The 27,763-nt window shown below is 37.3% G+C and overlaps 1 protein-coding gene across 2 annotated transcripts in view; it reads right to left on the bottom strand.

The window, feature by feature from the left end:
- The window catches only part of DCLK1 (doublecortin like kinase 1), a 227,112-nt gene that overhangs the window by 84,601 nt on the left and 114,748 nt on the right, over positions 1–27,763 (bottom strand). For both annotated transcript variants that reach the window (XM_041416035.1, XM_041416034.1), the window contains exon 4: positions 26,974–27,073. In XM_041416035.1, the coding sequence (XP_041271969.1) occupies positions 26,974–27,073 (100 nt within the window). The remainder of the gene's footprint in view (positions 1–26,973; positions 27,074–27,763) is intronic.

The following is a 27,763-nucleotide window of genomic DNA, read 5'->3' as shown; positions in this document are numbered from 1 at the left end:
AGCAAGTATGAAAGAGTAACAAATAATTAATTTAACAAGTTTTGCCATATTATTCTTTGTGAATCTCCCACAATTTTCTCAGATGTTTTTCATTTAAAACTTCTTCTTTAAGAACATTCATTTAAAATTTTGAGACTATTCCATATTTAAAAGTATTCATAGTCTTGGAAAGGATGCAACATTCTGACGCTGTTTCTGAATAGAGAAGGAACAACTATAACTAAAGACCTTATGCTAACTTATCTACAAATATTCTCAAAAAGCTACTTAATTTCCTTTGAAAAGTCATTAAAACATACTTTCATTTTTACAGGAATATTATAAAAATAAAAGGCAAATATAGAAAATTCCTAACACAGTTAAACCCAAAAGTTAACTTAAGAAACAGGTTTATTCACAGGACCTACTTGTACCTTCCTCTAGATATTCTAAGAGAGAATGTGAATTCTTATCACCTACTTAAGCATACAGATAACAATGCTGTTCAAAGTCACAAAATACTGATATAGACAAGAATGCCAATGATAAAATAGTCCCAAGAACTCCTAATTTCCATTTTTCCAGTGTCTGAAACACAAGAATCTCCCCAAGGACATCATAAATCCACTTCATACCCAAAACGTAGAAATACTGAAGACAACATATCCTTGCCTTAACTTTCCAATTTACTTCTAACCTCCCCATGGTTTTGTGTGTCAGTCCCAGCCTCCCATATGTCTGTTCCTCCCACAAAAATGCCTCTACACTTTCTCTGACACTAACATCTATGAATAGAAAGCTCTCTCTGAGACAACCTGAACAAGGCAGCTTCCCTCTCCCTATGATCTCCCCATGATTTTATAATTTAACTATTGCAATCGAGATGATGTAACACAATGCAAAACAAACAGATGGGCAAGAGATATAAAGCGTGGCAAGATCTAAACTGGAAAACATCGCTGCCAGAAATGTTGTTGGGCTCACAGCTGCTGACATTGCTCCTGGGACATGTGCACGCTGAGGATTTGCTGGCAGCTGCATTGCTGGCTGAGATTTTCGGCATGTGGTTCTACTTAGGTGCCACAAGCTGGGCTTTGTTTGCTTACTCCACATTAACATGTGCCTGCATGCAAACCTGTGGAGATAAAAGGTAATTCTGGATGCCAAAACTCTGTTGTACAGATCAGGCATGTTTTCCTGTGCTGAAAGACTGTGATGAACGAATGGGGATTTTTTGATGAGGCACATTTACTCTACAACCGCAGCATAAAGATCTGGAGGTATTATCCTAGAATTAACTTGAGTGGTGGCACCAACCTAGCTTTGTGACAATGGAGCTCAAAAGGGTAAATTAGCATATGCTAACTTCTGCTCCTGTAACAGGCTGCTGGGCAGTGTGAGAGGGTTTATTTAAAACTCATTTGGGCATCTCTAGTATTAACAGGAATTCTGTGAAGGTACAGAAAGTAAGTAAGCCCCTGGAAAATTTCTCACCTAATTATTATTAGTCCATGCTATCTTTATGTGACAGAAGGTTCAGTTCATCAAACATATGAAAGCAGAGGACTAAATACTTTGAGGGAAGGAAAATTAAAAATTAAGAAATATAGGGAAAAAGGTACAAGTATAATAAGCCAGTGTAAATTCAGTGATAAAACACCAGAGAACATAGTAAATCAAACCCTCAAGTACTCTGACTGTTCAGTCTCAACTCATCACTCTGTAGACCACGACTAGGCAATGGTGTTTCCACTGCAGTTATGGACTAAAGCCAGGAGCAAGAAACACTTGATGGACTGAGCTATAAAAATTAAGTGTTCAACAGGAACAGCTGAAGAAGGGGAACAGGATTCTGGTGCCTGAACTGTTTCAAATAAGCAACATCCTTTAAAATCACCAGTCTCATGAGAAAATTGCCTTAATGTTTAGAGGAGCTCCTTTTCCTAATAGTCACATCTGATGAAACCAAACATCTGCTTTCTCACAACATATAAACTAAATAATCTGTGTACCTCTCACAGGTGAGAGGAATATGGTGCAAACAGTAGAGGCTGAAATTAAGTATTGTGAATCTGAGATATTTATAGATACAAAACTAATAGACAGGGATGCAGAAGTAACGTTTCAAATAGGCCGAAAGCCATTATGGGGACAAGAAGGCATTTTCATAAGAGCATGACTACTGAATTCATACCTTATTTCCAGCAGAGTAGGATCTGCAGAATCTAGAATAGCTGGATTAACATCTGGGCTGCTTTGAAACAGAAAGTGCAAACGAGTATTTTTATTTTGTTCATTTCTTCCATTCCTTCACCAAAATGAGTATTTTTACAGGGTAAATATGACTTTAAAAACAGAGACAGGTAACAGAGGTACTCGGCATCTATTCCTAAAACCCTCTTTATCTAACAGGCTTGCAAATTACATACTGATACATAACAAAATAACATAGTTGAACTACACAGTTATCTGCAAAACTGGCCCACTTTCAGTAACTATTTAGATGTCAGGAGGCATGAAAAGAATGGCTTGATTAGGCAGGAGGATATCATGATCCATTTATTTTTTATTGAGGCAAAAGATTTTTTTCTGGCTATTGATGCAAGGATGATGGAAAAATTTACACAAATGCTCCGAAAACCAATCAGAGACTTTGAGGCAGAAGACATCCTTGGCCACAGTTCCTACTCATGGGCACCTCATCAAGGATTTAATATGACAGAGGGAACTGCAGCTTCATTATCTGGTGATATTTTATTTATTCATATTTAATTAATGCATATCATAACAATTTGGAATTTGACTGCATTGCAGAAGACGAGGAAAAGAATGAAGCTGTTCTACTGCCTGTGCTAACACATCTGCTCCACAGACCTACAGGGATTCATTCAGCCACAATATATAACACAAGTGAAAAAACACTTCTATTCTACAAATGAGTTACAAATTCTCCATATTAAAACTGGGTGAAATAAACAAAGATGTCTTCAAAATTCATGTAGTGGACATGAAGAAATCTATTTATCTTCATTATAGGCTGAAAGTGTTTGGGTAAAAGTCCCCAATTTAGGTGAACCATGAGGAGAAAAAAAAATGATGGCAGAAGAAGAAGAAAAAAAGTAACATGACAAATTAGCAGAACCAAACTTCTCCCCCAGTGGGAGGGAGAGGTGAAGGCCAAAGGGTAGATTAATCTTGCTATATCATATGGTCTTGATCTTAAAAATTTCTCTGTGTGTTTAGCAGAAATCACACGCACAATGGGGAGACTTTGAAAAGATCAGGAGCCAGAGCAGATTAAGATGAAATGGGGCCAGATCCAAAAAGCTGTCAACCTCCCACCCTTTCCTGCAGACTCCCATGTGGGCAGGAGATTGTTTCATGGCTCCACAGTGCTGAGTCTGTGCTGAGCTCGTTGATGAGTGCTCTTTCTCCCACTGCCTCTCACAGAGAAGGACTTTTGACTTCTCTTTTCACTGCAGTATGAGCCACAGCTGTGGACACAGGTCTCAGTAATCCCTCTTACTTTGCAGCCCCAAGTTAATGTGCAGAACCTGGCTGATCCAACCTCACCAAAAAAACTGGATCCATGCCCAGTCAAAATAGAAAAAGTATTTTTAAAAAGCAAAAGAAATGAAAAAATCATTATGTCTGTTTTAAAACAGAAATTTAAAAAGAGAAAAGCAGATGACCAGGTTACTGCAGCTTACCCAGTTGCCGAGTGTCAGCTGAGTCAGAGCCATTATCTGCATACATGCATAGTAAAAGTGACTTAATGCAACACGGCTTAACTGAGCCTACAATAGAAGACTTAATTATGTGTACATGCACAATTTATACATCTGAGTTGATGGATGATTACTTTTAAAGCTACTGAAATTGCCTGTATACGCAAACCTTGAAGTCAACCAAGCAAATAATTTATACTTTTTAAAAAAGGAATTTAAAGGGTTATAACAATCTATTGATTTAATCACATGATGACAAAAAATTAAGAAGATCCCTTAAAAAAGTATAAACACTATTCTAACTATTGTTCAAAAAAATCAAATGCATCAGAATGGAAAGCTGTTTTACTAATTTTTTTCCAGAACAGTTAGGTGCAAAAGCATATGTTCATTCACATAAATCTAAGAGCAGTGTTTTCACTCTTTTTTAAGGTAAAAGATAATTTTTTTTCATGATTTACAATCTCCCTGCCTTCCCATATTGAATCAGGCAGGTGAAACAATCCCTATCATCCTGCAAATTATCACTAATGTGGTAGCATACACACATACACTGGCTGAGTGTATTACACGTTTTATTTTAATTCACAGTGGGCCAGGATAACATAGTAATTTTATGAGGATGGGTTATACATCCACTAATGGCAAATTATTACAAACATCCACTCAGAACTTCAACACAAAGCATGCCAGATGCACACAGATACATAATTCCCAGTTTTACACTGGCACAACTATTGTGCTCTACAACTTGAGAGAAACCTTGTGTGACTCAGATGCTGTGTTCCCCATTCTTCATTATGAAGACCAACTCAACAGATACTTTTATAGCTGTTGCTGTACATGTCTACTTCAACTTCTCCTTTCTTATTCTTGTTATTTTTTCTCCATTTCCTAATTAAATGACTTACATTTGTTTGCTCTTTCAATATTACCCTATAAATGTCTACCAGTCAAGTTATTACTCACTGAACTAGGCAGAACTCTTTCTTCTTCCCCATAAATTTTCCCTGCAACCATAACTTCATGCTGGTTTCCCCCTTAATATTTAGATGTGCTTGAATGAAATACATTGGCTTGTACCTAATGCAACGCATGTGTTTATGGAACACAGCGGGCACTACTCCATTTTCAAAAGACATAACAAAAGAACAGCCATTTATGAAAGTTTTACTGCGTTTGACTTCCTCTTCACCCCGCACCCCCTTCCCAGAGTCCAGCTAGAACATCTGGGTGCACTGGATCAAATAATGGACTCTCTGTTTGAAGAAAATTTACAGGAAACGTTAAGCTTCTCTTAAGACAGGAGAAGTTACTGCATAGGAGCCAGGACAGGAGGAAGTCAAGGAATCAAATGGAGAACTGTGCTTCTTCAGGACAGAAATGCACATGCATCACTCAGACGTACAAAGTTCCACCACTGATACCAGAGTCCTGGTGAAGTACAGAGCAGCCAATTGCACAGCAACATGGCAATCCTCGGCACCTCTTCTCCTTGGGTGAAAAGGCAAGGCTTTTGTTGATGGACTCAAGGGAGACACTAAAGAATTTTGTCTGATCTGTAATCTCTGTCTACCTCTGCACTATTTTTGATATGCCTATGTATCTCAAGTGGGTGCATGCTACATTTTCTTTTGCTAATTTATACCATTGAGAGAATAAAGCAGCTGATAACACCTGCAGAAGTTATGCAAGAGATGTGCATTGTTTCTCCAGTTCAGCTTGGTAAGGAAGCTTTTTATATCAATAGAGCTCTATATCCACCCTAGGTTTAATACAATGCATTGCTTTTCATTACTCTGGCAAATGAGCAATTAATTTCACTACAATCTGAAAGTTAGTTTAATTAATAGAGAAAGTTTTACAGCATTAATTTTAGATATTATCATCGGTTTATAGTTTTGATTTTTATTTTTTAAGTTTGAGTAGATCCAGACCACAAAGTTAACTGCAGATCTTCTTTATCTGGACTCAATTGTATCCAACAAAAGATTTCTACAGACGTAGCTATCTAAATATTTTATGGCTCTCCTAGCAATTTGAAATGGAAAATGAATCTCTATGGAAGCAATAGAATTTGAGGAAAGCAATGTGCTGCTGATCTCCACAAGATTAATTTTACATCTCAGGCATAAGCTATTTTTTCTTTAAGTACGTAGGGGGTGGGAAAATATGTGGTGATTTTACTGTATTGGTACTATAGAAGTGGAGAACACCTACATAAAGCAAAAGCCTTATACTTCACTTCTCTGGATTTATACTACAACCTACTAAGCAGCAAAGGAGACAAGGGGCACTCTTATCTGTTTTCCCCTTTTTCAGCTTACAGGGAAAGAATACTAAACCAAGTGGTTTAAGCTGTTATCAGACAGAGGACCTAGATTCACACTGTAAGAGTCACCTCAAAAACTGTCCAGCTGCATAACCTGAAGATGAGCCATGCTGCACACAGTAAGCAGAAGCCCTGCACTCATCCTAGGGAAGACTGAACTTCTCTAAGCTGGGTGATTTTTTCCTGCAAATTTAGCTGACCAAAAAGCTAGTAATTTGGTACCATTTTTCACGTAAACCAGTATAAAAAACAAAGCCTTCATCCTCAAATTTTGGAAAGCAATGCAGAGAGACTGCAGCAAAAGATTATTTTAGCATATGCATCAGTAAAGAAAATTTATTCTCAAAGCATGCTATAAAAAAACCCAAGCAACCCAGTTCTACTAATTTTTTCCATCTTTTTTTTACAAAACTGTTCTCCTCATTTCTTTTGAATTTCTGTAACTTTCTACCTGTACATCATGTTGAGTACCCAAAAGAAACCAACTGGATTGGTCTAGCAAATAGCCTTCTTTTAATACTATATCTCATATCCTAGGTTTCATGATTTCCATAATTAAATGGCCTTGGTATATCAGGAATTTTTGCATACATGATCTACAGAGCTAAATGTCTTAAAAGATAAAACAACAGAATGCAGAATTTTCACAGTTTATTTCCCTCTCCAAATATTTTTAGACTTTTTTTAAACAACAGATATTTAATATGCACATTTCAGTGCACATTTTCAGCTTGAGCATCCTGATTTAAATTGAGTTACCTTGAAGGAATTATGGCAATATATATCATATATATGACATGCTGATGGTGTTCCTCCTGGATTATAGTTGACCATACATAAACCTAATAAGACATCCCATTTTTTTCCTCAGATAAATTATACATATCACTGAAATTTTAGGGTTCTTTTCAATTACATTGATTTGTTTTCTTTCCTTTTTTTTTTTTTATATAATTCTGCACAGGAGATAAAATGTGAAATAAGTCTCATTTAGGCAGCAAGAGTGCCTAAATGCCACCCCTTTCAAATATTCCAAACTTGTAAACAAGTCTTCTTTTTTTTGACAATGAGTTTGCTTGTACCACAAGCAGTACAAATACCGCAAGTAGGAAATCCCAGTTATCACTCCTAACATATAATACCACCAAAGCCAAAGCAAAAAAATAAGACACATTCTGATTTGATTTACAAGAAGAAAAAAAAGAAAACATTGAAAGATTTTGCTATAATAATTTCTCCCATTAACGTAAATACTTATCACTGTAATTCCAATTTCATATTTGCAACACAATAGTTTTTGTCAGTAAAGAGAAAGGAACATAGGACATTTTTGTTTCAAATATCAGTAAAATCTTAAAATGAGGTGGTCTAAGAAATATCACTCATGAGAAAATCCCAGGACACAGAAGCTTTGACTCAGTAACAATTTTCAAGAACATCTTTAACTCAGCAGGAAACAAAAATACTGTCTACCAGCATCTTATCACATTTTGAGGCTTATTCTGTCTCTCCCCTCTCCCCTAGGAATAGGCGGGGGTTTTGTTTTGTTTTGTGATGATTCGCTGAGGCAATGAAAGAGTATGAAAAGAAACTGGGAGGGGAAAACACAGGAGCTAACTGTGAAGAAGTTACTGTGGAAAGCATGATCAACCGTGCAGAATGTGAAAAGGGTGGAAGAGAAGACGGATGGAAAGGCCACTTTGCGATCCAGCCAGGAATGGACACTTAAGAACCCTGACAAATCACATCTAATGGGTTGGATATAACACAAGCAACACCGGGGCTGCAGCTGGAGAACAAGCAGATGACAACAGAGAATTTGAGAAGACTACATGAGGGGAAGCCCACCAGTGCCAGCTGTAAGAACAGTGGTGTCCTGGCAAAGGAAGAGTCACAGTGCTAAGACTTTTTTATTTCAAATCAAGGAAGCCGCAAGCATCACATTTCACATTGTTATTTTTCACTGTTATTCTTGTTATTACACCATTTATGACTACTTTTTGTGTTCATTTAAATCCTCTGGGTTGCCACAGATACTTGCTGAAGTTACCATTAGCAATCATATGATGCCAGAAAATAGTCCCCTTCCACCATGGAGTTAATTTCTAATTTTTATTGTTGCAAACTTGTCATATTGCAACATGCACATTGGCATTGTGAGAAGAAATGGTACTAAAGAGAGTTTCAGCAGAGGCACAGATGTAACTTACTTTTTCAGTCCGAAGTTGTCTATTGGATGAAAACTAAATGCCAGGGTTGCATTTTATTTCAGGCCTCAGATTTAATAACTTAAGTTGCACATCTCTAACTTACCTTCTCATTTCTACATCTTTCAAAGGCTTTTACCGCAATGTAACTTGCTTTTAAAATTACATTTCCTTGAACAGTTCACATATCAAGCTAATTTTTTTTCTCACTCCAAAAAGTCATAAAGGTAAAATATTTTAATAATACAAGTACTTATTTTCTTTACTTTTACCAAAGCCAGCTCATACTCCTAGGTTTTGATAAAGCATTAAATTTTTTTTGAGCATTTTCACAGAATTTTTTGGCATAAAAGACACCCAGTAAATTCTATGATGTTGTTTTGGTGTTTTTTTGCTTTGATGGTTTATGTGTTCAGGTATCTCCAAGCACCTAACTTTTGTGAGAACTTTGGCCCTCAGACTAATGATTGCAGAAGTCCTAGATGGCACCTTTGCATCATTCTCCAGACATCATACTTTACTGATATCCCAATGTAAAATATGGAATGACTTTCTTGCTCTGGTAATTAGTGGCACTATTTTTTTTTTTTTAATAAAATAGCAATTTTAAAATTTTGTACTTCTGATGAAGTGCATGTCAAGAGATGTACAAAGAAACACCAAATTATTCTGTTCTCTGACTCATATTTATCACATTGCCACATTTAAAAGGTAAGATATTTGGTGCCAGCAACTTTTGTTTCTTCACAACTCACGTGTACGATGTTGCCTACACGGTATCATGAGCCCTCCTTTCTACTGCAAAACACATTATTGAGATTACATTAAGTGGAACATAACAGTTCACTTCAACTGAACATTCAGCTCAATGTTACAGTTGAAGCTCCTTGATGCCTCCCATTATGAAATGTTGTTTATCAGTTCCTTATAAATCTTCAGGAACATTTTAAATGTGGATTGAAATCTTCCATGCTTACTGTCTGTCCTCAGACTGACTTACCCAACTTAAAAGTCCTCAGTTGATTCCCAAAAGATAGAACTGGTGAGGGGAAAGTGCATGATTTGTCAGGTTAAAGAGACCAAAAGGAAGCAGAACTGGAACTTTCCCCAAACTGACTCCCTAAAATGTTCACTGATAAAGTTCAGTTTTTCTTTGGTTTATACAGATATGCAGAAAAGCAAAGGAATGGTCAAAATACAAACTCCTCGAAGTGTCTTCATGTGGTTAAAAGCCTTCAAACCTTACAGAGATATTTTCTGAAGATCCTGCTTGCATCATGGAGGATCCATCTCCTCTACAGCTTCTGCTCATTGACTGCATGGTTGGGTGTGCCATGTTGTACTACCACCACCAAGCATCTCTCATTTGGAACCATCAGGTGAGAGGCAGAACTTCCTTTCCAATATCCCTTTTCTGATAGTCTGGGTCTATGGTTGTTCCAGTGTGGAAAGGTGACCTGGAGTTCAGTGTTTTGTACTCTTGGTGCTGTCCTGTAATGGACAGCAGAGGAAAGAGGAAACAGCCGCACTGAAGTACTGGGGGAGCAAAGTAACTATGAAGTAAAACATAGTTTGAATTCCTTACATTTGTGAGTCTGATTTAGTTAATATTCATTCAGTGCCATTGCATAGTGTTTTGGATTTGGAGAGGTTTTTCCTTTTTAGTTGAAATATTTCATTTTCTTCATAGTTTTTTTTTAAAAAGGGATGCTTAAAAATAGTAAAATTTTACCAAATACTAAACAGTAAAGAAATACATTACTTCTGATCTTTAAAAAGCAAAACAAACCAAACTGCAAGAAATCTTCTGAAAAGGGAAGTGAAAATCAATAGACCATTAAAAGAATAAAATCCCTCAGCAATGGAATCTATATAGTGGTGATTAAAGTTTTGTTCCCATTTGTGTATGCACACATGTCTGCGTCTATCCAGGAAATATTTTTAGTTCTTTTCTTATAGTGTATCTCGTCTCATAATAGTCCAATTTTAGCTGTTTCCACACATCATTTCTATTTCTGCCCTTCTCTATCACAGACCACGCATTACCACTCAGTTGCTTACAACCTGAGGGTAAAGGAAAACATGTGAACTAATTGATTCCTTTGGAGAAACTTGGAGGGTACGGAGGACAGGGTAAAATAATTAGCACAAAATTTCTTGAGCGTCAAACTGCAGTGGCTTCTCACTAGCATTTCTAAACAATTTGAATTATCCCCTGTCCTGTGATGAGCCAGCAAAGATGGGGCGCTTTCCTTGGGTGAGGGATTACATTCTTAAGAAGGCACAGCTTCGACACTGTGCATAAAGAACACCAGTAATTGCTGCACCACATTTGGTAATCTTTTGGCATCTTACAGTTTAAGTATCTAACAGCACAGATAATATATTAAGATGTATAAACCAACATCTATTCAAATAAAATCCTTTTAACACCCAATTTAACTGGCCTCAGACAATTATGTTTTCATTTTGCCCCTGTTTATCTGTGAAGTTACAGTTTCTGGCTAACTTATGCACTGTTTCATACCCTAAGGATGAGATATTTAACTCTTAAGATTTTAATTAGTGCTCTCTGGCTTTGAAATAGCCAGGAGATACATATTACTGTTTCATTTCATTTCTTTTTCCTTCTTCATTACTGGGTTTGCAGATCACAGGCAACTTTTAAGAAAATGAGGCCAGCTTCAACTAGACTAGCTAGGATGGCAATCATATTCTGCCTAGTTAGGCACTCCTAATACATATAATATGTGGCATCTAAACACTTTCCAAGCAGGAGGCCTGACAGCAATGCTACTTCTAATGATAAATGCACAGCAAGTGTAAGTTGCTGTAGGAAGAATGCACTTGAACTGTTACAAATAATGTTTTGGGCTGATCCCTTTTCTTCTCATTCTTCCTGTTCTCCCGGGAAACATAGTTTACTGAAGTGTTCCCATTTATGAGGTGCTAACTACTCCCACAAAAATGTGCAGTCTTTGTCCTGAAGAATTTGACAAAAAGGAAGTATTAAGATGTCTAGACAGAGCCATACAGAAATACGGGCAGGATGCAAGGACTTTAAAGTAGAAGGAGGTAGATTTAGACTAAATATAAGGAAGATATTTTTACAATGAGGTTGGTGAAACCCTGGAACAGCATTGCCCAGAGAGCTGATAGATGTTCCATCCCTGGAAACAGTCATGGTCAGGTTGGATGGGACTCTGAGCAACCTGATCTAATTGAAGATGTCCCTGCTCATTGGCAGGAGGGGGTTGGACTAGATGAGCTCAGAAAGTTCTTTCCAACCCAAACTATTCTATGATGCTAAGATTACAAAGTTTCATGTCAGCCACACATGAAAAACACAGACATCAAAAAGGCAGTGTGTAATTTAAATACTCCTGTTTGCCTGAATTTGTACAGGGTGCCAATATTTTAAAGCATCATTGTCATTAAAAAGAACATTGTGGACTCAGTGTAGCATCATGAACTATTTCCCAAAGGGAAGATGAAGACATGAAAGCAGCTTTAAATAGTTTTGTGAAATATTCATGCAGGTTATTTAAAAAGGAGGAGAAGGATACTTTCCCCTCATGTTAATCACTGATTATTTTCTATTGCCCATCCACCTAAGTGCACCATCATGATTACCAGAAGGAAGTATTGTCAATGGAGAAAGATGTGAGACCTAAGTTTTATGGGTAACTCCAAGAAGTCTATTTCATATGTGTGTGGGAGGACAGGAAAAGTTCTGGAAAACGTGGTGAAATTCCGTCACTAAAGTTAGGAATACTTGTGGAAGAATAGGTAACATTAGGAACTGTTCAGATGAAAGGTTGTTTCTCTTAAGGGGCTTCTAGGCCAATTTAAAGGAGAATTATGTTCTAATCTCATTCAGAAAGCATCTATTATGTGCTTATAAGGTTATTATGCTAAGAATTTTTCTCTGTTATCTACTGAGGAGAGAAACTGCTCATCTGAACTCTCTGCCATAGCCAACATTTTACCATTATCTAATTAATAATGGACATTCTTTCTCAAATTATGTCTACAGGCGACTTTTTTCCCCTCAAAATTACCATATAGGCAGAAAGCATTTTTCAGAAGCTTGGTCTCTTAGGAAAGCAGGAAAGTTCACGGTCATCCTACTATTCTATTATTTCTTGAATGACTTCATCACCAAGTTATATTTATTGCTCCATTCAAATACATAAAGAGCTAATGTGAAAACACAGATACAGATATTGCCATACATCACAGAAAACTGGTGTTGTCATTCATTTGAGAGTTTGGAGAAAGTGTGCCCTCCTTATAACTTCCAATGATAAAGCAAAAACACCCCACAGGTATGTCAATATCCTGGGACAACAACAGCAACATTTCAGTAGTTTAATGGAGACTACTTAGCTTAAAAAGGAAACATCACTTACATCCAACCACATCAGTATCATTTGAAAAAGTAACAGAGTTGCTGATAAACATTTCCTGAAGAGTTTCCATTACTGACAATATTTATGCCTCTCTTTTCTTGTTAACAATCACTGAACATTTTTATGCAGATTTCCTGTTGCAAAAAGAAATTTCCATCATTATGAAGGAACTCAGGATTCATTCTTAAGGAATGGTATGAAAGGGACTGCAACAAAAACAATAATTGCAAGTTCCTCTATGGTCTTTCAGATCCTATGATTTTGTGTATTAGATCTTGACAGAACTAGCCTGGTACAGCCTCAGGCTAGAAGCATTGTCCTTATCTTCAAAAAAAAAAAAAAAAAAAAGAACCATAAAAAATATTTATGAAGATCCCACTAGATCTTATGAAGATTCCTATTTTGCGCTGTACCCATGAACTCCAGTTACTTTTAAACCACTCCAAGAAAGCCTATTGTACTACAAACAATTCCTGATGTATACAATTGTATCTCCATCAGTAAACATCATTTTCCTACAGCAAGTTCCAAATACCTAATAAGCACTTGTATCAAATTCAGAGTCAGAAATAATGACATCATAAAAGTAACAAGAGGAAGTACTCAACATCCTATCTCACTGAAGATGCACAATGCAACGCAAGTTGTATGAACATTCAACACGACAAAAAATCCAAGAAATGCACAATCTCAAAAAAAAAAAAAAAATCTATCCATTAGGTTTACTTCTAATGCAACACAGACATACGCACTAGCAGGGAAATTCTTATTTTAGCTAGAAAACTTCATCAGCACTTCTGCAATGGGAGTTAACCCCTTTGACCTCAGCTAGAACCAAACCTTAGGGCTGGGAAGGCTATGCTTAAGAGAGAACCCAGGAAAAGGATTGAGATGACAAAAAAAGCATGTTCTCTGCAAATCCTGGGGTCACTTGATGACTGAAAACCTTTTAGCACATTCCTGGAGCCCAGACACAAAGTACTTGATAAGACTTTCAGCACCAGAGCTCATGAATAACCATATAAGGAGTCTGCTGAGATGTCAATTCATGAATCACTTTACGAAACTCTCAACCCTGACATCAACTGACACAGGCTTGGCTCCTTCCAAAGCTACTTCACTCTTCAGACCAGTTACCAGACACAAGCACAACACAGTAAGAATTTTATGTCTTCTAACAAGGCCACATGCTATGTCAGTGCCCAAAAAGTTCTGAAAATTGAAATGCAAACTGCATTTTTCAACCTGATCAAGATTTTGGAAACTCTAGGCATAAATGGGGAGATAAACAGTAAAGTATATATTTAAATGCCACAAGGCAGAAGAGGAATAACAGCACACTATTTGTACTGGGTTTGGACTCTTTCAATTACTTTTTTTTATTTTCAGTGCTTGGGCACAAGTTTCTTCAAATAACCTACAACACCTTGTTGGACTATCTATACAAAACTAGCTTGTAAGGAATTAATTCTTCGCAATGCTAGTGCCTCAGTGAGTTTAAGAACAGTTAAATAACTGCTAGAGTAACATTCTTATTGCACAAGATGTGAAACATGGTCATTCTTAAGTAATTTACAAGTTATACTTTTCTCTACTTTTATTCTATTTTTTTTTCCAATAAAAATTACTTTCAATTCGGTATAGGTTCACAAAGCACTGATAACAAAACTCTCTGACTCACAGAGAAATGAGAAATACATGGATAGATCAGAAAACTCCAGAAAAAATTTAGGAACTTAAGAGAAAAGTATTTATTTCACACAGTATGAAGGATATTGTTTAATTGCTTTTAAAAGTAACCATAAATTCTGTTTTCACTCACATGCTCCCAATAAAAAAACAGGCACTTTACTAACTGAAGATCACCATTTGCTTCATATATGTGAAATGCCTAAGTTCACTGAACAAAAGTACTTCTAAACACAAAACTAAAAGTACTGGTGTAATTAAGGAGCTATGCCTATAACATTTTGGTTTATGGATGCAACTTAAGAAAGGGTAAAGTTTCCTGCCTCTGGACTGTCATTTTCAAGGTTTAAGGTTCCTTCACTCTCAAAGCAGTTTCACGGATGCAAAGCAGATTCCCAAGATGTGGTCCACCAGGGTGACAAAGTGACACGTGATATGGCCATGCCAGTCATGCCATGAGCAACAAGAACACCCATAAAGGTGCTTCGTTCCATTACTTGGCAATTAGGACACACACTTAATCAGAGGACAATTAATGTTTAATGCCTGTGTATTTTTACTTGTAACAGATGGTGGATACAGACATTGCCAACTATCCTAGGAAGCAAAGAGCTGAATGGAGGTGCTTTTCCTCCCTGATCCGTGTCCTAACTTACTAGACCGTAGACACATGTAACTTCTTGCTTCTTACCTCTTTAGTTTCCTGTGTCTTGCATTCCTGCACACAAAGTATGAGGACACTTGTATTGGAGGTGGAAAATGTGGACCAGTGCTAGAAAGAATCAGATTATTATCATATACCAGAAAGTCATTGGTCCTGGTGCCTCATATAGCCCTGTCCAAGCTATAATTACAGATTTGTCCATGACAAGACTATCAGGTATTTTGGAATCCTGTCAAAAATACTGGCTTTTCTGTGCTACTTTGCTGTGCACCTACAGTACTTATTATGAAACCACTGTCATGTTTACTTTGCATTTCCTGCAGGTCTTTCTCTCATCTTGTCCTTTATCAAACATCATCCATCCGGCTATCCATCCATTTAAAAGTGTTAAATCCCAGGGCAGTTGGGAAGGTGTGGGTGTTGTGGAGGTGGCTGTAGGCTCTTTTTACACCATGCCTCTGACTTCCCTATAAAAAGCTGTATCCAAATCTAGACCAATTCACAACCACCAATCACACACTTCTCCAAAGAATGCAATTATTCCAAATTCTAACATGTGTAACTGGTATGAATTCAGTTTGGGTTGGCAGGAACATGTAAGTAGGTGTAGATTGCTTATAAGGGGTAGGAAAAGGACATGAAACTTTTAAAAAATTGATTTTAAAAGTAGAGAAGGAGTTATAAAAGCTGTATTTTTGTTCCATTTAAACACAAGCTGTTATGTAAGTGTCTGCTGCAGTAGGTCTGGTTTTAAAGAAAGTTAAAGAAGCACACACTGGCTCTCATGCAGCACATAAAGTTTTTAACACACCTCAAGGAATTGAAAATATTACAGACTGATTATTTTCTAGTTAGCATCTCAAATCTAGCATTAATAAAAGTTAGCAGGCAGAAATTTTTACAGAAAAAAATCATAAAAAGATGTCTGAAGAAATTAAACCACCTGGTACTGTAATGGCTTTTTAAAATGACAATACTTGGGAGGACCTCAAAAAAATGTTTACAGTGTCAAATATTAGCAGGTTTGAATGTTTTTGTCAAATTTTCACACACATAAGAACAAAAATATTGAGCTGCAACATCAGAGAAATATCAAACCAATGAGAGCCTAAGGAATCTACAAATGGATATAGGAAAAAAGGCCAAACAGGAGATTCAAACTTACTACAGTATGGATCTTCTCAACAGTTACTTTTTACAGATGAATCCCATGCACCAAACAACTAAAGACAGCACTCTTACTAAAGCAAAGCCCTTTGATTTACTGATATTGTTAAACCAATATTCACACCTGGACTCTCATGCCTCACACCATGAGCTGTGTTGCAAGGTGGGCAACAAAACCCACCTGCCATCTACAGGCACACACATTTTTTTCAGACCACCCATGTTTTTGCTTCTTCAACCTCCATAACAGTACCAAGCAGACTTATCGCAACATTGCTTTACCTGTCAACAGAAAACCCAGAAATTAAGTCTCCCAAGTTAAAAAATGTCAAGGACTCCAGAACTGTCTCTAATTTAAAAATCCCAAGGCAGCTTTTGCCTCTAATATTAATGGGTTCTCCTTGAATGCTATCTGGTTCAGGCAATTACATTTTACTATAATTATTTAGATAAAACTAAAGTAAACAGGCTGAGTCATCCTGGCAATAGGCTAACAGTGGGATATCTGGAAAATGTGGCTTTACTAAGAACATCTGCTAACACCACAACACTTACTGAGGTGTGTAAAGTCCCATGACAGGGTTTTTTTTCTTCTGAGAAAGTTTAAATAGTTGCAGATCAAAAATACATGTTGGGTCAGAAATAGCCCGTGAAACCATCCTTCATTCTGTGTACCACAGCATACTTCAGAGATTGGTCAGAGGAGTGTTTTGAAGTTTACACATTAATTTATTCATAGGTTGATGTCCCCTCTGAAAACTCAGAGACTATTTTTATTCAATATGGACAGTCAGATCAACAAAAAAGACAGACAAGCTTTTAATATCAGGGGTTTTGCTTCGCAAGAAGGTGCAGAGCACTAAATGCTGTTACTGTCTTAATAACTTAAACAAACTCATTTTTTCCTGAATAGTGACAGATCTCACTTGTACATGATACACTTTGCAACTGACTCAACTTCTGCATTCTTTTTTGGGACAGTCATTTGTATTTCTCCAAGGATTCTGATTAGAAAGGGGTCTTCTCTCCCATGATGAGTTTTATTTTTTGCTGACTATAGAAGCCAAAAAATTAAGGTAGTAGATCTGTCATTACTAAACTGTATCATGACCTCAGATTGCGATGGTGTGTTATGTTTTTGTGGTTTTTTAAATCTCCACATCTGGCTAAAACCTTTATTCAAAATCAGCATAATTTTTGCAAATGTGACTACATGACTATTTCCATGTTTGGTATCGATATCTTTACTGAGCAATTCCTTTTAGGCTTTCCATTTTCTGTCAGTTGAACTTTGGACCCTTACCAATGTATTTGGGACAGATGCAAACCAAAGACAGCTTTTGGCTTGCTTTTTGGTTGAAATTCCAAATATCCTTCAAAATTCAAGTCCCCAGACTCTTAAGTCTAAAGAACTTTACTGACTAATTCTTTTGAATTTTCGAATTTCTCCTTCTTAAAGTAATAAAACCTTTAATATTGGACTGGTTTCATTTTCTGGTCAACATAAAAATCAGCATATGATTACAACATCTAATGCTCTTCCTAAGACAGCTTTTTTAATAATTGTTATTAACAGCACTGAATCTAGATAATGTTCCCAGTTACCACTAGTAGAATTTTGTCTGTAATATGCATCTAGGAAGTCTAATATATCTCATGATGCACTAGAATTTCTCCTGCTGCTAAGAACTATCACAGATGTCTGCATGTAGTCTGAGCTATGATCCCAGAAGACTCCCACCAGAATCTCAGGAGAGAGGTCTTCCCCAAAGTGATTTTCAAAAAGTATCCTGTTTTATTTATGCAGGTTTGTCCTTATTATTATATGCTTAAGTATTAATTTAAAAACTCCATTTTCAAAGTCGATTTCAAGCATTTACTTGATCCAAGAGTTAGGCTCCCTGTTATATATTTCCCACGGTTTCCCAATTCATGCTTTTAAGCAGAAAAGAATATCATCTATCTTACAGCCCTGCAGTATACAGCAGCTGCTGTGAAAAAATAAATCTATTCCATTTTCTGAAGTCACTTATTCTGCAGACATCAATATGTGCTTGCAAAACAGAAAGAGAATGTACAGTTTAAGACAGAAATAATCTGTATAAAGCTTCATCAAATTTGTTCTCTTCCAGGATTTTTTTCTTCCTGAACACAGTGTCCTCATCAGAAACTGCCTTACTCTGTAAGTTGTCTTCTTTTTTTGCTAGACAATCTCAACAGTTCTAAGTAGCTGAGAAAAAAAATTTTCTCTTCTGTTCCAGAATAATAGAAAAGACTAAGCAACTTAAAATTTGTCTTTTAACTACTCTCCATTCAATTAGGAATAATTAGCAATCTTCCACAAACTTTCCTTGGAAGAGATCCTTCATTTGAAAGAATGAAATTTCATATTAGCCCCCTTCTTGCTTTAATAAATTTTAAGTTCCTAGAAGATTTTCTTTCAAAAGGGAAAAAAACCACAAAAAACAGAACCAGGGTTACAATACCTCTAGAAAAAAAAAATTAAAAAAAGCTCTGACTGAAGAATAAAAGAAGGCAAATCAGAGCTCCATGACCTACCACCTACGGGTGTTCAATTCCATGGCAACATGAGACTTCCTAAAGATTACTCAGCCTTATATTGCTTTATGCATATTATTAGCATCCAGTTCTCCTGCAGGGAGCTGTGCTCAGAAAAAAGTTTCCTCGAAGGTGAGTGCTCACAGAAGCAACCTGAGCAGTCAGGTAAGACTTTTGAGGTTTTCCATAGGAAATCTCTGTAGGTTGCATTTTGTAAATAACAGCACCAAACCACTCTTGCAGCACACATTGTGAGCCACCAGTTTTGCAGCACAGACCAACACAGCCCTTATTCAGAAGTCTTCTCCTGGCCTTTATACCTGATATATTTGTGTCTGTATACACACCATCTCAATGAATATGCATGACTATATAAATATGAATATCTATCACTGGTTTGCTCCACTTTCATCACTTTGAAATATTTTGCAGGTTGTGTTTGATTGTCTCTCAGCAGATATGGTAAAGTTCGTGTTTGATAAGACTTTAAAAGAAGGCTTTTAATGAGTATTAAGGATGAAAACATTTTCCTCATATGCCTTCAGAACTTTTTTGTTTTCTAAAAGCCAAATAACTCTGGATTTTGAATAATCATGCTCTTTTCAATGTATTTTGCCAGAATAAAAGTATCTGGACATCTCTGGCATTAAAAAAAAGTGCACATTCTTACTTAAGACATGACAAAACTGCAGGTATAGGGCCTGTATCTATAATGAAAAGTAGAAAATGACAGTGATCAATTTAGCAGGTGAGTCCAGTTTTACTGCTGGTGAGCCTAATCTCCACACAAAGTCTCTGGTACAACCATGCCACCCAACAAACAGACAGGTCTCCAGGGCAAATCCTAATGCACTTTAGCAGTTGCATATTTTGTTCAGGTTTTCCGACTGAATGATGAAGCACTGATGACACAAGAACTATTCATCTCAAAGCTGTGCCATACAAACTTGCAATGGGACTATGTTGCTCACCGAAGGATCTCCTGCCACACAACACCGTTTCAGAAACTGATGAGATTCCAATAGTTTCCAGCATTTTAACATATCTGCAAACTGTGAAAAGTACAAATGTACTCGCCAAGATTACCAACACTGTATGTTCCATTTTACCTGACTAATTAACAAGACAAGAAAAGCACAAAGATAAACATATGGAAAAGGTAATTTCTAAACATCTCTGATGCAAAACTGCTCTATGCTTTTTACCAGTCAGCTCAACAAACTTGGTGGAGGAGGTTATAATATACAGCTACTATCTTCTACTTCCATCATCACCAGAACTGGAAAAGTAAAATGAAGAATCTCTCCTAAAAAGAGCTGAAAGTAAGTTTCTATTTTGGAAGCTACCATCTTCTGAGGATCAGACTGAACACACAAGCTCGAAACTAAACTTGTGATCTCAAACGGAATATTACACACACTGGAATATCATCAAAGGCTGCAAAATAAAGCAACTTCCATGGCAAAAGAACAGATAACAGACAGTCAAAGTAAGAGCCTGAATCCCAAGATCTACCCTGTTGTGTGTATCGAATTTCTGTGTTTATTCCCCAGAACTGAAAATTTGTTTAGAAAAGTGGTCATAAACATGGGAATTGCACTTTCTGCATTTGGATATACAACTGAGATGTTCACAGTTTGGGAAAATAGCGCAATATATTCTGTAAGAAAAATGTTCTCCTGGACCACCTGATTAATCTAAATATTCAAGAATTTACAAGAAAAAAACCAAAATGAAAGAGTAAAAAAATCAAGCTATAGAAAACCAATAGATATTCACTCTACTTTCCTATTTACTATTTAATAATGCTAGCAGTTACGATTAAATTCCCTTCTACATTAGATAATGTTATTGATGATGCTTAATAACAATTTCTTTTTTTTAATAAGCTTTTCTTTAAGAAATAAAGAAGTTTTAAATAAGAAGTTTTATAAATTCCTAACATAAATACAATTTATTATGATGCAAACATTATTGAGGAAATCCTTGATATTTTGGGCACAAAATTTTTAGAACTTTTATATCCAAAATCAGTTTTACTGCTGAAAAAGGTTGAAGGAATATGCACACTCAAACCTCATTATGCAAATGAAATGGGAATTTCCACCAGTTCTAGTTTATTGGATAGCATTCCATTCATGCTATTTTTAACAGACATCTGGGGAAGCAAATACTGCAGAAAACATATTGAAGAACATTTCGTTCAATGAGCAGAATTAGCATTAACTGCAGTTTTACTGTTTGGCCAGTTTAAATGGCTGTTTTGTCAGCTGTAAGTGACCACAATTTTTCCTGGCTATACATACAGGCAGCTTCTTCACTGCAACATGAAATGAAAAGTGATAAACTATGCAAATATACATGCATGGCAAGGAGTTGGGGAAAGGGACATGCATCTCAGTGTAAATCTTGACTGGAAAGCACATATGTCATCTTCTTGAAAGCTCTAACATCCCTTATTCATGCCTATAAATCTGCCAGCTGTGGGTGGGGGGCGGGGGGGAAGCAAAGATTTTATGATTTAAGTGGCCAAGCTTTCTCTGCTAGAGATGCTTAGGCAAAAAGGAGAGAAGGATTGTCTCAAGTTAGTACACCTGTGAGACACCGTGGAGAATATTGAAAGCAAATTTGTAGACAACAGGTGAAGAGGTGGGCTTTGGTAATCAAGAACATACCAATAAGAGGCACATATTAAAAGAGGAATGCTGCACAGAATAAACCTGAAGTTCTGTGAGTGCATTTTTCATGTGAGCAGCTCATTTGACTGAAGCGCTACTACAGATTTTATTTAATGAACGCCACATGATATTATATTAACAGCCACCTGACGATCACGCTAACAGCCTGCTCTGAGGATTTCACTGAAGATCAGCATCCTCCTTTTAAGAGTTTAACACAACAGAAACAAGTGAGTCACACGCTGCCATACGGCCATGTACTTCCAGGCAGCCAGGGCCGAGCTGGATGCACAGGCCTAGGGAGGGAGGTACTTCCAGCACAGCTGGACACAGGTGGTCTCAGTGAGGGGTTAGAGTTTTGGGGGAAGTTGCAAAATGTCCCTCTATTGGATAAGAGAGAAACCCTGTTAATGTACTTATTGTGAGGAAGGGAATGAGAACAAGTACTGACGCGCCAAATGGGAGGGAGCTGAGGGTACTCTGCAACTGCCTACAGCACTAAGATAGGGTGCAGATGAAAACGGAGGTCCTGTAGTAGGAAGATAAAGGGGCACTGGATGCAAAGCCATTGGAAAAACAACTTCTTTCCTTCTAGCCTTTCTGAACCATTAGTCTAAGTGGTAGATCCAGCCAGAGTCTGGCCTCTCCTGCCTTAGTTTATTTCTTCCTTGTACACAGAATATCTGTTTCCAAGGCCCAGCAGTTGTTGACATTTGCAAATATCACACTGTAGTGGAACACTCTATATTTATGCCTCTGTTGAAAGCAAAGTTGTATCTTCAAGTCCCCAGAACCCACCATTACTTTCCAATTGCCAAAGCACGAGTTTTTGATGAGGGCAGAGTAAGTCAGCCAGCATGCTCTCCGCTCCTAATCCAGCCAAAAGCTGCTTAACGCATCAGTCTCTGTCCTATAAATCAGGGTAGACAAGGACTATAACTGATTTCCCCTTCCTGCCTCTTTTAGGAAGGACAGATTAATAAAGGTTGCAGAAACATGACAGCTATTAACAGGGATAAACATGATACCCCTGACCTTAAGCGCAGTTCCTGGATCAGATGCGTGTGCACGCCTCCATGCACACACGCGCGTGTGTGCGGACACCACAGGACTCAGATTTTCCTGGCAAGTTGTCTGCTGCTGGCAAGATGAAGCAGTAACACTGCTGGCCCAAAGATGCTGAGCTGAGGACTAACACAGGCCAGCAAAGTCAAAGTGAAATTAGGTTTCAAAGTTTCAGTCTTAATTTTCCCCTAAAACAGAGTTATTCTCCTCATTGTTTCCATAATGGTAATATGTGCTTTTGACAAGAAATCTGCACTTGTTTTCACATCCAGACATTCTGCATTGCTTACACTCTGCTTGGAGGCAGAGACAATGGCTTTGGCCAGCTGAGATTGCACCTTTCGTATATGATTCACCTCAGTACGTGATGAAGTCTGCCAACCCTCTTTGTGCAACCCTCAAGGTTCCAAAGCACTCAGAAAACATTAACAGAACATAAAAAATAATTTAATTAAAAAAAAAAATTAAGTCCAATACTGCCAGCCTCAAACTCTCTTATTTTACAATGTTGAGAAAGAAATATCTGTATAAGCAAACGAGATGTTCTGAATAAGGGCAAATCTCATGGGTTACTCAAATTGCAAAATCCTATTTAGGTGCCTAAATAATAGCTGATTGCAAATATTTTTGTGAGAGTGGCCCTTAAACCTTAATCTTTGCCAACACACAGCTAAGGACTACTGAAAGGCATCCCCTGACCTCTTCTTTGAAAACTGAACAACCACCAGTTAAAGAAAACCTGGTATTTCTGGGAGACTTTCCAAAACTGCAAGCTAACAATGCCTGAAGCAGTCGCTGCCATACTCTACACTGAGGAATTTTTTTCTTCTTACAAGCTGCTGTAATGTGTGCTTCATTCATGTAATGCTCTTGTGCTTACATATCCCATAAAAACTTTTTAATGAAAATACCATCACCACTGACACTTGACAAACAAGGAGTATTTTACTTCTTAATTTTATTGTCACCCACATACATCCTCATGTCTTATCAGCAGTTCTCATGACGAAAGTGTGTGTGTCTATCATATCTGTTGATCATGGAGATGATTGCTAGAAATAATGACGGTGATGGTGCCTATTGTTTCTGCATTTCATGCAATAAACAGTGTGCTTAGCATGAAAACCATCTGTACATCCAGGCAGGGAAGAAACTGCAATGTATAGTGAGGACTGGTTTTGGTTTTTTTTTTTCCTCTTTGATGGATCCCTAATTAAGTGACTTTTCTTAGCTGATTGCCAAGGGGATATGCAATGCCTCTTCCTGAAAGACATAAAACAGGGAAGGGAGATGATATAAAGAAAGAACAGACCATCATTCAAGGGCAGGTTTGAGCCTGAAGTCAAAGCAAAGCTGACCTAATTGCTCAGCCTAAAGAAAAGAAAATTGATGAGCCTACGAATTTTTTCAAAGAAAAAGAAATCATCTGTTTCCCATGGTCAAAGAGATAAGAAACATAGTAATGGATTTCATTTATAGCAAGGGAATCTGGGGAAGATAGCTGAAAAACAGTAAGAGAGTTTACCACTGGCACAGAATGTCTTGGGAGCATACAGATTCTTTGTCACAGGTTTCAGAGGGGCTTGTTAGTCAAGTATGCCAGAAACTAAATGTGGAATGCTAATCCCACACTTAGATGGGGAGATTGATTCACTGACTTCTAGACTGGTTTTTCTAATTTTCTGATTCTATGGCTTTTAGCATGTGCAATCCAAAGGCAAGAGCAAGCCATGGGAGCAAGAGAAACAAAGATGACTAGAAATAATGCAAACTGATGAGATTTTAGACTTTTCCTTTCTGAGAGAGTGGAATTAACCTTATCCTAAGAGCTTTTTAAGTAACTTTAAAAACAAAGCGTGGACAAGAACAGCTACATCAGGCATATAGATGCCTTTAGAGAAGCAAACCAGACATTTCTGGAGCATAATTCATATGAACCTTTCAAAACATCCACTTTCAACTGAGTCAACCAACCATCTACCATCTACTTTGCCAGGAAGTCTAAGTTTTTGGGTTTTTTTTTTACTGGGAAAGACATCTACTGGGAATGGCTTAGACCCAGACAACTACCTACATGCAGCTACCTCGTGTTAGCTACGATGAATCCCAGTACAGGTGACTGTCTTCCCAACCCCCAACTTTGCCTCCTGCTCACCTCTGGTATCAGGAGTTCTAAACCCTGACCACAAAACGATGGGATTCCTCTTCCTCCCTGAGAAGTAATTCCCAAAACCCCAGAAACCTGATTATTATAAATTTCTTCTCTCCTTCACTGTTATTCTCATCATCTGGCTGAACCTGGAGGATACTGGAGGGATGTAGTGATGAGCCAGCAGTGTTGCTTCAAAATGCTTTTCAGGGAAGCAGAGACAGGCCTTACCAGCCCTGCACAGCTGGATAGCACTTCCTAATACTTGTAATGTTCTTAGATTAACTATGAGGAATGCACAGACACACACTGTGATCACATAAACTTCATTTGCCAAGCAAAACAAGTTAAAAGCTCCATTAAAAAAAAAAAAAAATTTTCTCTCCAACTCTTGCTCCTGCTTAGAGAAGGCTGACTAGATGCATATCAGTTGGTACATCAGCTATTATTGGCAAGCAACCTAAACAAGTTCTCTGATATCAAACCTCCTGAAAAAGAGAGAGCAAACTTGATGTACATTTCTCAAAGGAATTAGAGACATAGTCTGAAATCTGATTTTCGCTCCTTTCTTCATTCCTACAGGAAAAAAACAGTGAGTGTTCACTGAATCGTTACCGGATAGAAAAGTAAACACTACAAGTAGTAGCTAAGGTTGCGTTTTCAGCAGATTTTAAGGATTTATCTTTTTTTAAGATCAGTACAAAAGGATTTAAGCACCAAAGTTTCAGGCAAAGATACTGCTTACTCAAAGAAATGTTGATATGTCAGACAAAGACTAAACAGAGTCAGACTACATTTGTACTTTGGCATTAGACCTCCAAAAACCAGCTACGTACTTCCAAAAGGGATTTAAACAAATCTGTTGTCAGCATTTCTTGAGTCTTTGCTGGAAAAACTGCCATAGGGTTCACTGTGAGGAGACACTGGGCAGCCACCAGTGTCACCCTTCACATGAGAGAAACAAGTGAATCCAGGCTACACAGTCAACTATCCAGGTGTCCCCTCCTTAAAGGCAAGGAGATCCATTCTGAGCACAAAGCCACCTGGGAAACTCCTCTGCTGGTCAAATGTCTCCTCATCTTTCTAATTCCCATTCTAAAAATGGCTAAAGCTACTTTTTCACCATTGGTACATTTTGCCTTGGAGTCAACTACAGCAATTTCATTACTGCAAAGTGCAGATCTGGTGTTCTATTTTTATTTCCATATTATAAGGTCCTCTACAGGAATGCAGAAGGTGTTCTTGCTTCTGTCTGTGCCTGACACTAAAGGTCATTCCTGTGCCCAGAAGACACCTTTTTCAGAGTCATCCTTCAACTCACAGAGTCAGGTCTGCACAAGTTGCTGCTTTCTGCTCCTACACAGGCTAATGGAGCATTTTTCTGGATCTGGATAAACCAAGAGGCCCTCCACCTCCACAGGTTAGTCAGAAAAATAGAATTACACCATCTCAAACTGTGAGAGCATAATTACATCAAAACCATGATGAAATGTTGACACTAAGCAGATACACACATAATGACTGTGAAGTGGTTACTGCTGTAACAAAATCTTCTGATTTTTCAGCCAAGTGTTCTTTCAGACCTTTGATATTTTAAAAAAAATTAGAGATTTTCATACCAACAGATTACAAAGATACCATGGATGGAGAAAGAGTGTAGAAGCAATAAACTTTTGCTGTGTCTTGTTCTGCACAAAAATAAATTCAATGTTGTTGGCAGCTTTGTTTGTTTGTTTGAATGCAAAAAACCTATAGTTAGTTTTTTCTTCTTTTACAACTGTGATTCCCGAGTCAGGAATATTCTTTGTAACAATGAAGGTATCTGAAAACAAAACATGTAGTTTCCTTAGAGGATTACATACATTGATTTCATTATTGTGTTAGTCAGCCTCTGGAAAACAGAGAACTCATTGAATTTTCTCAGATGACTTTGTCTGCATTTGCTGATTACATTTATTTTCCATACAGAATTACATCTGTCTTTATCACATTATTTGTGAATCATTAACTAAATCTCAATGATAGATAGTGGGAGTTTGAGAAATTGTGATAAAGAAACAGAATAAATTCAAAGCCAAAACATGAAAGGCCTTACCAAAAAATGAATTCCACCAAACATGACTTTTCATACAATATATATGAAATTCAGGCTGAAATCAAGTTTTATGCTGCAATAGGCAGACAGCTTTATTGTTGCTTTCAGTTATCTTATTTCCAGTATTTTGAATTAAATATTTGTTCTATTTCTGAAATCAATCCAGGTGATACTACTTTAGTTTAATTACCATGATATGGAAATCTGCCCTTTACTCTCACTCTAAACATTTTAAAAAACACATCTTACCACTTTCATCCAGCAAGAAATCATCCTGGTAACGGAACTTTTCTGGTCCACATGCAATAAAAATGTCATCATCGCCAAAAAAATCCTGAAGGCACATCACCTGCAAACAAAAAGGAAAGGAAAGCATAGCATGAAATACCTCGCCATCAGAATTGTAACAATAAATCTCTCTTTGTCTCCATCTGCATGAAAATTTTTCACTTTTAATGGAATCAACAGGGCTTCATCCCCAGATAAATTTCAAAGCTGTGCTCTGACCATCTGTTACAAGTGAGAAACACTTTTATGACCACTGCAGGGAAAGATAAGACAAAAAGCCATAACTGTCAGATTTATTACATGATGCATCCATGGTATGAGGTAAATGCCTTCTGTTTGTGCGCAAGGTACCATTCAGCAGTTAGTGGGTAATTAATTTGCTTTTCAGTTCACATCTCCATCGTTTGGCTGCAATGAAACAAAGTTACAGCTTTGTATGCAGAAAGAAATGCAGTTATTTCAGCAAAATCTCTCTGACAGAGAATCACATGGGTGAACTAAGCCTCCCTCACAAAGTCTCCCTCTATGCCAGAGTCAACGTGAAGTTCTCCTTGAAGGCACCATGCTGAACAGTCAAGTCAGATGAGCTGGGAATAATTCTTCTAGTACTGAGTAAAAGGATAAGCTCTTTCTACCCCATATATTAACAGTCAGGATTACACTGGCGTGCTTTTATGTGCCTACAGGAGATTTCAGAGACTTTATTGAAGCCTTTCAGCTTCTAAAAGGGGCTTGGAAGAAAGGTGAGAAC

This window comes from Onychostruthus taczanowskii, unplaced genomic scaffold (genome assembly GCF_017590055.1).
Source record: "Onychostruthus taczanowskii isolate IOZ18803 unplaced genomic scaffold, ASM1759005v1 scaffold50, whole genome shotgun sequence".
NCBI classification, from domain to species: domain Eukaryota; kingdom Metazoa; phylum Chordata; class Aves; order Passeriformes; family Passeridae; genus Onychostruthus; species Onychostruthus taczanowskii.
Note: the sequence above shows the minus strand (reverse complement) of the source record. Positions and strands in the feature narration are given on the sequence as shown.